Genomic DNA, 16,431 nt, shown 5'->3' with positions numbered 1-16,431 from the left:
CCCCCCCCCCCCCCCCCTCTAAAAAAAGTCCCATGTTTTAGAGAAAGTTGCATCATCTAATTTTCTTTTCCTTATATTTAATGATATTGTAACTATGACGGAGCAGGTCAGTTACAGTATTCATTCCTGTTGCCTAATTTATTTCTTAGACTTAATTGTTTATTTTAAAAATACAAATTTGTGGTGAATCACTAGAAAGTGCTGAGTGTCCTCGTGCTGTTACCGTGTCTTCACCTCCTTTAGTGGTGTGTCCAGAGGGGAACTTTCAGATTTTTCATGGGCTCTATTCTAAATCCAGAGTGAAGATACTAGTATCATATGAAACTAGATGACCTAATGCATCCATTGCTACCGTGCATTTCTTTGCATTTGGTATAAAAGGGTTTTTTGAATATTTCTGCATACTGTAACCCTGTGCTCATTCCTGTTACTATATTGTTTTTCCATAAAAAAAAAAAATAGAAACCACTATTTGTTTCTATCATGACTGGCCAATTATTTATCCCATTGTTAAATAAATTACATGACTACAAAGATAAACTTGAGGTTTTTGTGTGCTTTAAACAAAAACAAAACAAAAGAAAGGTTTCGAAAGAAAGAAAATTCAACTTGCATATATATAAAAAACATTTTTTTTGAACATGTGACCAACAATTGATTTAAAATAAACACTTTCTTTAGGGAAAAACAAAGGAATTTAAACATGGTTTCAAAATGACACATAAGTTTTGGTAACAGGACTGAGAAAAATGCAGCCATTTTCTGCTTAGAAACCTTGTAAAGGTTTAAATAAATTTGCCTGAGAGTGACCATTAAATATTTTATATAGTTTAACATGCGTGTTATTAGATTCAGTGTTGAAAAAACGTCAAAATTGAAGTTTATTTTGGAAGGGTGACAACAGCCAAATGGCACCGTTTCAGATTTGTGAAACCTGTATTCTGTTTATGGAAATGGAAATCTACCTTTTTATTTTCACAAACCTGAAACTCAAAATCAAGAAACTTCAGCCTCTCTGGAACAATGTAGTCCAGATTTGAAGCTGTAGGTATAGTGGATTTTGATCTGGACCTGATTTAATGTGGTCTACATGTTAAAAAAAAAATATAAATAGACTTTTTTTCATTTCCACAAATACAATAAAGGTTTCACAAATCTGAAACTCAAAATCAAGAAACTTTAGCCTCCTGTAGTCCAGGTTTAACAGCTCTAGCGGATAGTGGTTTGGGATCTGGACTTGAGTTTCCCTGAACTTTCCCGTTAACTGCCGAATCGGAAGCTGAGTGAAACGTACACGAACATATACAGGGTTATTGTTTAGTTTCTCTCACAGCTTTACTGAATCCTCGAAGACTCTCTGCTACACAATTAACTGACATTGATTAAGGTTCTCTGGTGCTTCATAAACTCGTTCCCGACTGGTCTTGATTTGATCGGTTTGGATCTCGTTTGGCTCACATCTTCCAAGAGTGAAGACATTTAAGCAGACAGTAATTCATAAGTAATTCAGCACATAACTGAGCTCTTAGTAGCGTCTGTAATATGAGCCGTCCACGAGAAGTCCTCACAGAGCGCTGTGGCTTCTTTCTTGCAGCACAGTTTGACTCAGTTAGCTGACATGTGCATTTGAGACGGTCATTTTTGTTTCTAAAGGGCCGACGCAGGCTCCGCTCAGAGCCACAGCGGAAACACGGCGTCCATGCTGCGAAGTCATCGAGCAGCAGCGTGATTGACGCGTGACGTCGTTGATCCTGGTTCAGCTTTTATGCTGGATGAACCTGCTTTGTGTTGAATGGGGCTTTTTTTCGCGATTACGATTCGATTTCCGATTTATTTAAATTTTTTCTAAAATTTAGCTGAAGTTCAGTATTCACTGCCAGCCTATTTTTGACGGAAACTGCGTCAAGCAGTACAGATGAACTAGGGACACAGAACGGCATAGAGAATCTGGTTGATTTTCAAAATAAAATGTCCTGTGTAGACTCTCGATCGTCCGGCGACCCGACCCGACCCCGGATAAGCGTATGAAGATGGACGGACGGACTCTCGATCGTATCTTAACAGTAAAACAGACAAAAAAGAAACAATTTAACTACATAGCTACTTAAACATGGTAGAAGCACAAAAAGCAAAGACAACTGAACAAATTAACAAAATCTGAACAAGTCAGAAAAATGAGACGGGCAAAACGCTCTTATTCTGAAAATCTCCATGTGGATATGTAACGTTAGCCCTACAGAGAGCTGGTATCCGTAGTTTAAGCACACAAAATGACAAATAAACAACACGTCAACAACGTGCAGGCTAAACGCTCCGCTGCTGAAACACGTCAGTGTGAGTTGACGCCGGACAAAACCGCGCGCCTGTAGCTTGATTTATACTCCTGCGTAGGGTCTACGGCGTAGCTACACCGTAGACCCTACAGGCATTTATACTTGTGTGTCGGTGTCTCCGTCATTCTGCAGTTACACCCCCGAACGCTAGTTGCCGGTAGCGCCAACTAGCGTCCACTGTGTTGACTTTTGCTGGGCGAGCAGGCTAACTTCTGGTTTAGCGCTCCACGGCTTGTGTAGCTTTTTCAAATGTTCTCGAACGAGTGGATCAGATTCTGACAGTGAAACAAGTCATTTCGCTCGGGTTGTGACGGTCAAATATATTGATCCACCGTGTTACAGCCGCTATTTTGGCCGCTAGTAAAAGTTACTTCAAAGTACGCAGCACTTCCTGTCGGCTCGGAGGCGTTGCGAAGCTACACAGCTGATGTCAGGGGAAATAATTCCTTCCCAAAGAATACGGAGTCAAATAGATGTGTTGAATCATTCTTTATGTAACGTGGCCACGGCGAGAACGCACGGTTACTCTCCCGAACGCCGCATTTCCTCTCAAGTACAGAACAAGTACAAAGCGAACAACCGCCAACAAGTGGTAGATGAAGGATAAACAAATGGCAGACTCTTGCTTGCGTTGCGTCCTCTGCTGCCGTCCGTTGTGATTAAGTCTGATCGAAAAATAATCTGCAATTGCAATTTTTTAAACCAGATATTGAGATTTAATATGTGATTATTTTTTAATCTCTTTATCGTATTCAAAAAAGTCGAGCACCAAATCGCTGCATGATTTGACCGACATAATATTCGATAGATTAAACTGGAAAATGATTAAATGTTTGGTAGTTTTGAACAGAGGAGAAGTTGTTAAAGTGATTTATGAAAAAATAAAAGCAGAAAAAAAGATTGGAGGATTTTATAGCAGTTTATTTGTGCGTGTTCATTAGTATTTGACACTACATAAAAAATACTAATGCAATCAAATCAATTTTGTTGGTAATCTTTGACATATCCAAGACTCTAATCACCACCAAAGTCCCATCTTTCTACTATTTATTTTATGGAAAATAATTCACTTTTTGTGTTTTTTTTTTTTTTGCAAGAAATAATGAAATAATTAAAATAAATAAACTGGCATATAAAGGGTTAAAATCAGGAAAATTATTAAATGTGGTCGTTTTGAGCAGAGGAGAAGTTGTTTAAGTGATTTAAGAAAAAAAGCAGAAAAAAATATTGATGTTTAAGGATTTTATAGCAGTTTGTTTGTGTGTGTACAGTTTTGCCATTAAGGTGGGCAAAATGTGAGGAGGTCATAAGGGTTCAGATGAAATCAGGCGATCCATGAGTTACACCGGTCAGGTGGTATTTGGCTGACTTGACACGCTGGTGTTCGGCTTTTTAGCCGTGCAACTATCGTACGTCACGTGGCTTTGTGGGTTTGTTAACCACGTGGCACCAGTCTCCAGGAAAAACGCCTAAAATAACAAACCCTAAATAAATCAGTAATATCTCCTCAACCATCAGGCCTGGATGCATAATTCTGGTCTCCTTTGAAAGGTCAGAAGCAAAAGGAATATAAATCAATTTATTTATTTATTTTACCATTACAGACTACATGGAGATGCAATACATAAAAAATATGATATTTTCATCCTTGCCTGGTAAAAAAAAAAAAAAAAAAGCTATATTTTAATGCAGTAAACCATCAAAAGGTAAATTATAATGCACCTGAATATCTTCTAATCTACCTGGAATACAGCTGTAACTGTAAATCTGATGAAAAGAAACATGATATACAACAGTTATTACACAATCTTTCAAAACTATAGCAGGCGAATGTCCGTGTTTTGGCCATATTTACTGTTTATATGTTCACTTTTATTGGGAGTTTTCTTCAAAACATTATTTCTCTCCACACAACCACGTTCCAAATAACATAAAGCTTCCAAAACATTGAAATATTGATAAAAACAGTCAGTATTCCTCCCATGCTTTACAGGCCACAGTTTGATCCTGCAGGGATCCTGATTCTCTTCGTATTGAAGAGACGAATCGATTGATATCCTGCACGTCTGTGTAGCTCCTACGGGATTAAGATCGCCTCCGCCAAAGCGAACTCTTCTTCTCTACTTCAATCTGAAGACAGAAACGAAACTTATCGGCTCAGCTGACAGAAAACCGCTAGAACAGCGAAAATCGATTACCGGCACCAAGAGGTTAAGAAGCTGAAACAGTTTGTAGTTTTGGGGTGGCGATGGACCAGTGGATAAGACACATGTCTTTGGTGTGAGAGACCCGGGTTCAATCCCCCACTGTGAAACATCCACCATTGTGTCCCTGAGCAAGACACTTAACCCTTCGTTGCTCCAGAGGCGAGCGACCTCTGACATGTACAGCAGCTGTAAGTCGCTTTAGACAAAATCGTCGGCTAAATGAATGTGAATGTTTCCGGTGAGGTGACGTTAGCAACGATAGAAAAGCAGGTTTTGTCCTTTACCTGACACTGTACAGCATCTTCTTATCTCATCTTTTTAAAGGCAAAACAGTCCCACAAACTGACGTACTGTTCCCGTTGGACACTAAAGTCTCTGCGGTGTCGGAGATAGCGTGGGTGCGGCCGCCGCAGGGCCCCGGCTGGCAGGGGGCCCCGTACGTGGGCCATATAGTTTAGGACAGTACAGTTTAGCTCAATTGACGTGGACGCAGACGTCACAGCGGCTCTTATCAAATGAAACAGCAAACCACCACAAGAACGACAATCACCAACAAACACACTGTATTCTAAGGAGACACGTTTTAATACACATAAGTCATAAAGTAACATTTCTGTTTCAAACTTATTAGCACATTTTAACAAAACTCCCTTCCCCCTCGTGCATCATGCTGCGCAGCGGTTTATTTACGGCGTCTAAGTCCACTGGAGCGAGCAGCCTGCCCCACGTTAACCACTTCTTTTTAATACGGTGTGTTCTTTTTTAGCTTCTGCTACGTTCTTCACGGCTCTCTGTGACCCGCTTTCATTCATCGTCTTGACGGGAGCATCAAGCAACTACCACAGGAAGCATTTCAGAATAAGAGCGTTTTGCCTGCCGGACTTTGCCAACACGTTTAGATTTTGTGGATTTGGTGATTAGTCACAGGTGTCATCTACACTGTGGACGCTGGGGACACTTCTTGAAAGCATTTGCTAAAAGTTTTCTGAAAATTAGCTTGTAACAAGTTAAATGTTAAATAACAAATAAAAATTCTATGAGAAGTTTACCTGCACAACAGGAACAGGAAAAAGTAACTTAGGCTAAAAACACAAGCTGCTGATTACTGTATTATTATTATTATTATTAGTATTATTATATTTGATATTTGTATATTCTGAATTGTCACATGAATTTTGTTTCCCTTCATATAAATAAAGACATTTCCACCATAAATTTGTGCAGAAAATGTCTCTATACTGAGTTTAATGCTCAAAATCTTCTGGGGAGGAGCCCCAGAGCCGCCCATCGAATAGCCTATTTCATCAATGAATATTTCTTATAAAGGGCGTTGGAGTGTCTTTGTCTTGTTCTCGTTACTCCAATATTGTGCAATAAAACGTCTCGTGTTTCACCTAATCTTTAAATGTCCCCACCACTTTTCAACACAAAATGAGGCCCTTGTGATTAGTGCTTGCTTTTTGTGCTTCTACTATGATTAAATAGCTACGTAGTTAAATTGTTTCTTTTTTGTCTGTTTTAACTGTGTTTATTGTTGATAAACGATCGGAAGTCTGTACCGGGTATTTTATTTTGAAAACTGACCAGATTCTGTGTCTGACTTCCTGCCCGGTTGATCTGCGCTGTGCTGCTTGAAGTTAAGACTTCACAGCGTCTCTTCACACTAAAGAGACAAACTGACAGGATAAAGTCTCTAACCTGCCTGTCAGCTCGCTCTGGGCCGCTTCACTTACCGTAAAGGCTGGAATACGCGTGCACTCCGAATGTAGGCGCGGCTAGTTTCATCTCCTTCTCACAGACGAGAGACAGAAACACTCACAGCGGTTCTTTTCTAAGAAGTCAGTCACAGATGGAGCAGATGTGCTGGAAACAGTTCAGCAGAACACTTTAAAATGCTTCCACACTGCCGACGTGTCACAATTGTTGGGTAAAATTTCTTCGGTCCTTATTAGGCCGAACACTGAAAGTAAACTATTTTCGGCGGACTAATTTCGGTGGGCGAACATTCGCTGCATCCCTAACTTGGCCGCAGTTTTAAACCGTCTGTTTTCTAACCCGAGTTGTTCGGTTGAATCGGCTCGTTCTCTCTCTAGGTGGGATTCGTTTGGGCAGAGCTGAACACAGCAAAGTGGTCTCAGTTCGCAAACGAATGGTTAATTTGAACGTGATCTGACCCGACCACAAGGCGGGTTTGGACTGAGCGGCTCTGTAAAACACAATCCTGCTGATTTTATACATCTCAGCCCTCTGCAGATGGATTTTTGTAGAAGAATAAGTCAAAGCAATGGCTGCCTGGAAGGAAGAAAATCAAAGTAAAAGCACGTGGGTCATTAGGGGAAAGAATCAGCAGCGATGTGAAGCTAACGGATTAAACCCGTCAAACAGGCCTCTTCATTTAGACGTCTTTACTGTACCTTTTAATTGATCTTTTTTTGCACAGAGTTGTAGTTGTAATGGATAATTGTACTGGTGAAGGTCAGTTCCCACAGCAGCAGGAAGGACAAAGAGTGAACTCACTAAACGACTATCCTGAACGGGGTCGGTCTGAAACCACCAAACAGTTTCGGTCCACTGCAGCACAGGAATGCACTCATCCGCCAGGAAGTGTGTGTTGCTTTCACTTCACTTTTAGCTCAACAGAGCAGAAAAGCAGCCCAAGCTGATCCAGCACCAACTGTCAGGGGTGAACGCAATAACCTATCCAGTCTGATACAGTCCAGTCTCTTCATCCAGACCGTGCTGGACCTGAACAGACCGGGACAGAGAGGCCACAGTGACACTCCATCTAGCACCAAATGTCTGCTCCTAATGTTTTAGACTGTGTTTTATTCAGATAGCTGCTTTGGTTTTAGATCAAATTTGACAACTTTGGCTTCTTTTGTTGGATAAGAAAATGTGAGAAACGTGTGCATGCCGGCACTGGTTTAAAAAAATACAAGCGATACAGATAACTATTGCTGCCAGAAAGAGTAGGGCTGACGAACAGCAGAGAAAGCGCACACAGTCATCCTCACACCCAAACTACGACTCTGGGTTAGAACAGTATGAGGTGTGATCTGTCCAAGTCCAAAGGCGACAGCGCTGTTTATTCATGGTGTTGCAATTAGCTGTTCACACGAGAAAACACTGAAATAGTTGCTCGAAGATGAAGAAGCAGTGTCCAAATTGGGGGGGGATACTATGGGGGTTAATATTCGCCTCGCTTTACTTGTGCAGGTTTGACCGCTGGACATTTTGAGCGTTCACACACACAACGTGATAAGTGAATAAACACAACCTGCGATTCCTCCAGCTGTATGAACCCAAAGTAAAGCCCCCTTTGCTGTGATTTAATTGCAATAAACGGATCAAACTGATGCTGAAATAACGACAACATGATGCAGATTTGTTAAACATATGAATTCATGCTTTGTCAGGTCTGTCAGCAGGACAACAACTAAAATGTTTGTTTTCTGAATGGAGTTTGGTTCGATCAGGGCTATGCTATGCTAACCTGTTCACAGTAAAGTACAACGACAGCTGGAATAAAGTTACAGACACATATTTTCTGAACTCACCAGGTAGTTCAACCTCCTCGCTTTCTTTTCTCCAAGTAATGTCCAGTTTTGTCCTGTTTTTATATAAATATGAAGTCGTAGTCCAGCAGAGCTCTGACGCTAACAACAACAACAACAACAACAGTGGAACCGGATGTGAACGGAAGCTGCTGAGAAGCTCCAGTGAAGATAAATCAAGTTTTAATGTAGCTAATTTAATTAAAGCAGTTAACTCTGAGCTCCTCCTGCGGGTAAACGGCGTAGCTGTCAGGGCAGAATCCAGACAGACTACGGGGGTTTATTTGTCCAAAAGCTGCAGCGCTGCTTCCACCTCCCCGTACTTTAGCAGCTCTCCGTCGGCCAGCGGATTGTCATTACACTGCTCGCCAGGTCCTCTCCAAACAACGCTCTGAAGCCGCCGGTGACGCTCATCGCTGATGGGCTTTCGCAACATCATATCAAGCGAATTTCTCACCAGTGTTGAAAAATTTGAACTCGCGTGAACCAGCGTATGTCGCGACAAACGCCTCTTTCACGCCGCCTGGAGCGAATTTGCGGGAATCAAGCTGCCCAAAACGCTGGATTCACTTTCTGTGTGAACGCACCTTTACTGCTGAATCATTAATAGCTGCAGCACGTTTGTCTCATTATCCTATTATTATCATATGTAGCCATTTTGCTAGAATTACGCTTCACACAACAGCTGTTTGCGACCTGACCTTTCTTTTCTCCGTGAGATGGAAGAATTTAGAAAGTTGCTGCAGTAGTGCAGGGATGCAGCGTAATATTCTTCCAGCCAGAGGGAACGATCACCAACCGTTCACAGCGCGTCGGTCGTAGTAGCGACACAACCCGTACCGGAGAGGGAGCTGGGCGGTCAGGGCCAGGAGATCGTGGAGCGACCGGCCCGCTGCTGACGGTCGGTGATCGTTCCCTCTGGCTGGATGAAGTCTGACGCTCCTGATTTTACGCACGGATCCGTGATGATGTCAATATTTTAGAGACCCCCCCCAAAATATCACATATTATGCTTTTAGGGGAGCTGAGCTCCCTCGTAGTTCGCACCCTGTGAAGACGGTTTACTTTCTCAGCTGCACAAAGTGTCTGTGTTTAATGGACGTGCCATTTTCAGAAAGTTAGAAAAGTTGTTGGTCACAGATCCTCCGATTGTGATGTTGGAAGTCCGGGTGGAGGAGGCTTCAGACTGATGCGCAAACAAGAGGTGGTTACACGACGAGAAAAAGTCGCGTGCTCTGGTGTGCCTGGATGTGCTACAATTCTTTAACTCGTCCTGTTTTTCCTCCTCTGTCTCCAGGAATGGTCCAGAAGTTGGACCAGAAGCTCCCGGTAGCCAACGAGTACCTCCTCCTGTCTGGAGGCGTTCGGGAGGGTGTCGTGGACATGGACCTGGACGAACTGAGTGTTTACGCCCGCGGCACTGACTACGACATGGACTTCACGCTGCTGGTCCCGGCGCTCAAACTTCACGACCGCAACCAGCCGGTGACCCTGGATATGAGGCACTCGGCCCTGGGCCACTCCTGGCTCAGCCTCCGCCTCTTCGACGAAGGAACAATCAACAAGTGGAAGGACTGCTGCACCATCGTCGACCACATCAGCGGGACCACCAACTACTTCTTCTCCCCGACACTGGTGGCCGACTGGTTCTACCAGTCCATCTCCCTGGTGCTGCTGGAGGTGCAGAAGAAGCCGCAGAGAGGGATGCCGAGAGTTGAGAAGGTGGAGAGGAACGGCACCATCATCTCCGTCATCCTGGGCGTCGGGAGCAGCCGGATGCTCTACGACATCGTGCCGGTGGTGTCGTTTAAAGGCTGGCCGGCTGTTGCTCAGAGCTGGCTGATGGAGAACCACTTCTGGGATGGGAAGATCACGGAGGAGGAGGTGATCAGCGGCTTCTACCTCGTCCCCGCCTGCTCTCACAAAGGCCGCAAGGAGAACGAGTGGCGCCTGTCGTTCGCCCGCAGCGAGGTGCAGCTGAAGAAGTGCATCTCGTCCAGCCTGATGCAGGCGTACCAGGCCTGCAAAGCCATCATCATCAAGCTGCTGTCCCGCCCCAAAGCCATCAGCCCTTACCACCTCCGCAGCATCATGCTGTGGGCCTGCGACCGTCTCCCCTCCAACTACCTGGGGCAGGACGACTTCTCCGCCCACTTCCTGCTGGGCCTGATCGACGACCTGCAGCACTGCCTCGTCAACAAGATGTGTCCCAATTACTTCATTCCCCAGTGCAACATGTTGGAGCACCTGTCGGACGAGACCGCCATGCTGCACGCCCGCAAACTCTCCTCGGTGCGCTCCGACCCGGCCGAGCACCTCCGCACCACCATAGAGCACGCCAAGGCCGCCAACAGGCTGACGGTGGACCTGCAGTGGCGAGGCAGCGCCAACAACTTGCCATCGCCGCAGTCCGACGCCGGCGGAGAGAACCAGCCGGACGACCGGCTGGCCAAGAAGCTTCAGCAGCTGGTCACAGAGAATCCTGGGAAATCCATCTCAGTCTTCATCAACCCAGACGACGTCACGCGACCACACTTCCGCATCGACGACAAGTTCTTCTGAGACTCTGTCCCAGACCTCCTCCTCCTCCTCCTCTCTCTGCCTTCCTTCTCCTCGCCTGGTGCCCCGCCTCCTCTGAAACTTTGTTTTTTACATTTTTTATTGTGTTTTTCTGCCACAGAGTGAAGTGACGTACCCGTATAGTTGTGTCTGCCACAATTTGTTATTTTTTTATTTTTATTTTTCTATTCCCTCTCCCCTCTTCCCTCCTCTTTCACTGTGTGCCCTGTGTTTTTACCTGCTGAATGCCTTTTCAATAGACAACTGAATAGCAGCAGGTTGTTCCTAAAACTGAAGGATGAGACAAAAATCCACCTTAAGATGGAACTGCTGTTCCTAAGTTATGGTAGTGTAATTATCAGGGATCCTGAAAACCACACATAAGCTTGTTCAGAGAACATTTTGGGATCCCTGATCCCTGGTAGTAATCAGATAACATGAGGTAATACTTTCCACTTTATGAAACGATGCAATCACTGGGCGGTCATTGCCACTGAAAAAATAAACACTCATGTTATTAACTTTGCAAAAATGACACTAAATATTCAGTAGAAAGATCAAAGAGCATCTTATAACAAGAATAATATAATCTTATACTTGAAATTACTCATTTGTAATTAAGGACAAATCCTTATAATTATTACATACCCAGTCTGTGTTATGAGACATTTCCTCATAATGAAAGATGAGCGTCTCAGAAAGTATTTCATAATTGTGACCTTGATAGAAAGTCTTTGAGACACTTCTCATACTAAGTCGGTATCTCCTGACTTATAGGTAACGAACGACATCTTCATAAATTAAAAGCTCTAGAATTAATCTCATGTTTCAGCTTTAGAATCTCAGGACATAATAAATCAAGATTATGAGATTAAAAAACACGACACTAAAATGAAGACATGTTTTTTTTTTTTTTTTTTTAGTTTGTCTCTTTTGTGATTTAAAAACTCTAACTTAAAAAACATTTTTCATAGTCACTTTGCTCTTGTAAACGTCTCTGCAACAGCACAGCGTCGTTCCCGATTTCACAGCAAGCCTGGAACAGCAGCAAGGTTATTGAACAAGATTGTATACTATAAATTCAGGAGTTGGGGATGCCAAATGGCACAAAGTCAGTCTCAAAGGTAACAGAGTTCTGTTTGAAGGTGGATTTTGTCCCTCTGAGGAATGTCGAGGTCCCGCTGGGGGATGATGGTACTAACGTCTTAGAAACTAACTGTAAATAGAAGAAAACTGACTGAACACTGCTGTGTGTTGGTAGAAAGAGATAAATAGACCGATGATGATTTGTGGACTACTTTTCGTCTAATTTTGCACAGAATGTAAAAAAAACACCAATTTTCCTCTCGATGGTGGACGTCGTGTTCGTCCCGATTCTGAGACGGCGTGTCATATCAGTAGACAGGTGCCACCGCTGAAGAATGGTCGTACTGCACGTTTTAAATGTGCATGTTAACCGGTGGAATAGCACCGAGTACACAGTGATACTGCAGTAATACTTCATCAAAGCCGGAGAGGATTCTGGTCCAAACATGCAGCTTGAGATGTTGATCTGACCACATTTCTCTTTTAAGACCCAGTAAAATTCATCTCAACGTGAGATTCCCACGGAGAGTCTGTGGATGGTGGACTGGGGACTAGTTTTTTTGAATCTGAGTTGATCTTACGCCTCCCTTGAGACGCGACACAATGCCGTTCGTTTTATAAATTGAACCTCAGAAAGACAAAGATAAACGTTGGGAAGGTTACTTGCTTGAAACAGATGCACAGTGTTTTCTAATTCACTCCTCGAAATGCAGGGAAAGCTCTCAACAGCTTCACGAGGCGCTATAAGAGAAAACAACTGATCACCTGTCTGCCCTAACATCGTATACGTTACTGTTTAGTAACTAAAATGTGATTCTCACCGGTAAAGCGAGAGAAGACTTACTCTACACAACAAACGCCACCGTTGGTGAGTGTGGCTAAACTGACCGTGAGATGAGTCAGGATCAGGGAGGATTCCCACGGCCTCTAAACAATCATTAAAGAAATATTTTGATGGTGGAACAAACGCAGATATTAACTCCCTCCACATGTGCTGGGTAGTCACTAGGTCTGCAACAATTATTTTCTCTATTGATCGATCAGTTTTTAGGTCCAGAAAATTATGAAAAAGATTGATCAGTGTTTCCAAAAGCCCAAGATGACGTCCTCAAATGTCTTCCTTTGTCCACAACCCAAAGATATTCAGGTTACTGTCAGATAGAAGAAACCAGAAAATATTCACATTGAGAAGCTAAAGTCGACCCTAAAAAAAACAAGCCAAAGCGATTAATCCATTATCAAAAGAGTTACAACTAATTGATTAATCGACTAATCGTTGTAGCTTTAGTAGTCACTGTGCATTTCCCAAATAAAGCTCAAAGACTTCTCCAATGTGCAGCATTGACAGCCAAAAGCACTCGTTCTGATTCACTCTGGAAGCGTTTGCTTCACCAGAACAGGAATTTAAAACGTTAGAGAATAAACTTCTGCGTTACACGTTAATATCCAACAACCGCCAATCAGAGCTAGGCATGTGAGTTAACACGCCTGGAGGCTGCAGACTCGTGAGAGGAAAGACCTGCTGGTGTTGAACGTTTCTCTGCTGTGGACTTTAAACGCAGCATCACTGTGTACTTGCAGCTCCACAGTTTAAATCTCAGGTTAATCTGCTGCATTATGACCATTATCAGGTGAAGTGTCACAGAATATTCCTTTAGACATGATATCACTGGCATCTTCTTTCCACTTTTTCCTGTCTGTTTCTGTTGTTTTGATCGGTGAGCTCTGTTGCATCTGTACGACCTCGTGTGTTTGATTTTCTCTTCAGCTGCTTTCTTTGTGTTTTTTTGGTTGTCAAAGGGTTCAGCTCTCCTTCAGTTCGGCCAGCTCAGGATGCTAACTGAGCGTTACTCTTTCACCGTCAGACTTTATGTCAACAACATGAAGGACATGCACGGATACTCTGTAAGAGACGCGTTGCATGTCGTCCATTAGGCGACTCGGTTTCTCTGGTAAAGATGGAAGGACGCTGCGTTTTCTTTCATAGTTTTTACCACAGTTAATGTCATACAGAGTGCAGCCTGACCGATACTGGAGTTAAACAAATCGTTTTATTTGTTTTTATTTATACATAATAATTATTTAACACAACAACATTGATACTGATTCCATAGATTTGTTTTTCAAAATAAATGTGCAATAATCTTCTGTAACAATCTGCCAGACGATATATTGGCCAGTTTATCGGACTATATTCTGTCTACAGAAACTAGTAGCATTAGTAACAGCAGGGCTTAAGGTTTGGATGCACACGATCAGTAATAAGATCCGTGTAACGCGTCCCTGCAGCTCAGGCAGAGCTGGTTTGATTACCCGAGGTAAAGTAAAGGAGCTATGATTTGTAGTTTCTGGTCCTGAACTGTGCGAGCTGAAAGTGAGATGATCCCAGTTTTTGTTTTCTGTCCCAAACATTTACCGATAAAATGCCAAAAACCTGCAGACATCTGCCCGACAGTGTGATCTCCATATCCTCATCCTCAAGTGCAATTAGTGAAAATACACACACATAAACACACACATACGTTGCGTAGCATTATGACAGAAAGACACTAAAACTCTGTTGAAACCGGTTTTAATGACGACACAAAGGCCGCATGACGCTAAACTGATTCCACAAACAAACACACACCATCAAAGTGCCGCACACACACACACCTGCTCCGTGGAAATGTAATCAATGTGTTCTTCTGAGCTCCGTGACCTTTGACCTTACTCTTCTCTCTGTTCAGAACCTTTTGACTGTGAGTTTTTATTTTCTCTGTATCTTGCTGCTCTGCTTTATTCTGATGATGGATTTCTTTATGCAATGTTGACTTGGACAGGTTCGCCCTTCAGACGGCAGCTCTTCCCCGACTGCGAAGGGTCTCCACTATAACTCACTGTACAGTAGAGCCATCATGAAGTTTTTTAACCAGAGGCTCTTACATCCACTTTCACAGTCTGTTACTGTAAATCTTCTCTCCGCATAAACTCTTAATTTGCGCTATTAGTTGTAAATAAAGGCCAACTTATACTTCTGCAGCGAAACTACGCCCATTCAAGTTAGTGGAAGGCTAAACTGGAAGTTAGTCGGCTCAGTGGAACATAGAAACCCCACCGTCAACTAACACTTTGGCAGTGTAACTGCAGAGCAACGCAGACACCAACGCATGAGCATAAATGGTCATGACATGCATAGCGCTGAAGACTCAACGCAGAAGTTTAAATTGGGCCGTTAATCAAATCTTCCTGCTTGTTGCCAAATGCTGTGATTTGAGTCTTGTACATTAACTAAAGGACATATTGTTCGATTCCGTTATGTACTTACTTTAAGTAACACAATATGTCTTTGGTGAGAATGATTTGGTGAGAGAAGTAAACCTGGGTGTCATCTGCATAGTGATTTGGCCTAGAGGCCCCAGAATCGAACCCTGGGGAACTCCTGTCAGATTTATGAGACTCAACAGCAAAGTGTCCCTGAGCATACAATCATTTGTAAACGTCTTTTCAACAGCTACTTAGACATTTAAGCAGGTTTAGAAGCTCAACACGTCAGTGGTCAGCGGTTCAAATCCACCGTTAGACATGCCATTCTGTGTTTGGGAATTGTTTCCACAGGTGATTAAAAAAATCTAATCCTGAAAAAGTCCAATAGACAACTGTAAAAGGTGAATTTGTGCAGAAGAAGAAGCTGTGTTGGGCGTTGGGAGGAGCTGCCACCTGACCGGCTGCTGTCTGTCCAAACACAGTGACTTTATCTGTATGTAATGTGTAACTACTGTTGTAAATAACACTTGATAAATAACTCAAACTCCCGTCTGATGGTTGTCTGATCTGCTTTCAGTCCAGTTCATTCAGCACCAGGTCAGCTGATCTCAGCACAGATTGTTTTATCCCTGTGTTGGCTGGTTGGTCCATCCCCGCCCTGTTGTTTCACCGTTTTTGCAGACCAATCATTTGGACCAAAAGTTATGTCCTCACTATCAGGGATCCAAACCAGTAGGTTCCCCTTTACTTCCAACAAAATTCAATGCGATCACAGTGTTGGTGTGATGTCATCTTTCGGTAAAAAGGACATGAGGATGATGTGTTCATGTTAAAGGGTAACTTTGGTATTTTCAATTCACAAGTGTCTGACAACATGACTTTTCTCTTAGAGAGTAATATCCTTTTTGTTTTCCAACGAAGGTTGAGGGCAAGGGCAGCTGGACTTGGTTGAAGATACTGGACGTTTGACGTTTCGTCCCTCATCCAAAGGACTTCTTCCGTTCTGACTGACTGGCAGGGAAACTCAGCTATTTAACCTCAGTGGGGTCGTTGGCCCGGGTCATCGCTACCGCTGGTTCGTTAGTGTTCCTTGTTGCTGTGACGACAGTCGTTAAGACTACCTGTGGCCAAGACTGAACGACCATCGTTGGTATCTTCACCTGAGGCCAATAGGTTACGTTTGTTGAGTTTCCTGGGAAGTGATGAAAGGACAGCATTGTAAGTGGGGGATAAGTGGTGGCGTAGACCCCCTCCCCTGTTCAAGGACGGCTTCTCCACCCTGGTGTAGATGCTTCCTTGACACCTCAAACCATCCATCTTCTCTGTCTAAAATGTGCACCTGGTGGTCCTCAAACGAGTGTCCTCTGTCCTTCAGATGTAAGTAGACTGCAGAGTCTTGACCTGAAGAGTTGGCCCTTCTGTGTTGAGCCATGCGTTTGTGTAGTG

The 16,431-nt window shown here is 43.3% G+C and overlaps 1 protein-coding gene across 1 annotated transcript in view; it reads left to right on the top strand.

Annotated features, from left to right (window-relative positions):
• Positions 1 to 15,533, top strand: part of LOC123985948 (protein MB21D2) — a 16,576-nt gene extending 1,043 nt beyond the window's left edge. Inside the window, exon 2 of the mRNA XM_046073957.1 lies at positions 9,392 to 15,533. Within this exon, the coding sequence (XP_045929913.1) occupies positions 9,392 to 10,656 (1,265 nt within the window). The 3' untranslated portion in view covers positions 10,657 to 15,533. The remainder of the gene's footprint in view (positions 1 to 9,391) is intronic.
• Positions 15,534 to 16,431: the final 898 nt, after the last annotated feature.

This window comes from Micropterus dolomieu, linkage group LG17 (genome assembly GCF_021292245.1).
Source record: "Micropterus dolomieu isolate WLL.071019.BEF.003 ecotype Adirondacks linkage group LG17, ASM2129224v1, whole genome shotgun sequence".
Taxonomy (NCBI): Eukaryota; Metazoa; Chordata; class Actinopteri; order Centrarchiformes; family Centrarchidae; genus Micropterus; species Micropterus dolomieu.
Note: the sequence above shows the minus strand (reverse complement) of the source record. Positions and strands in the feature narration are given on the sequence as shown.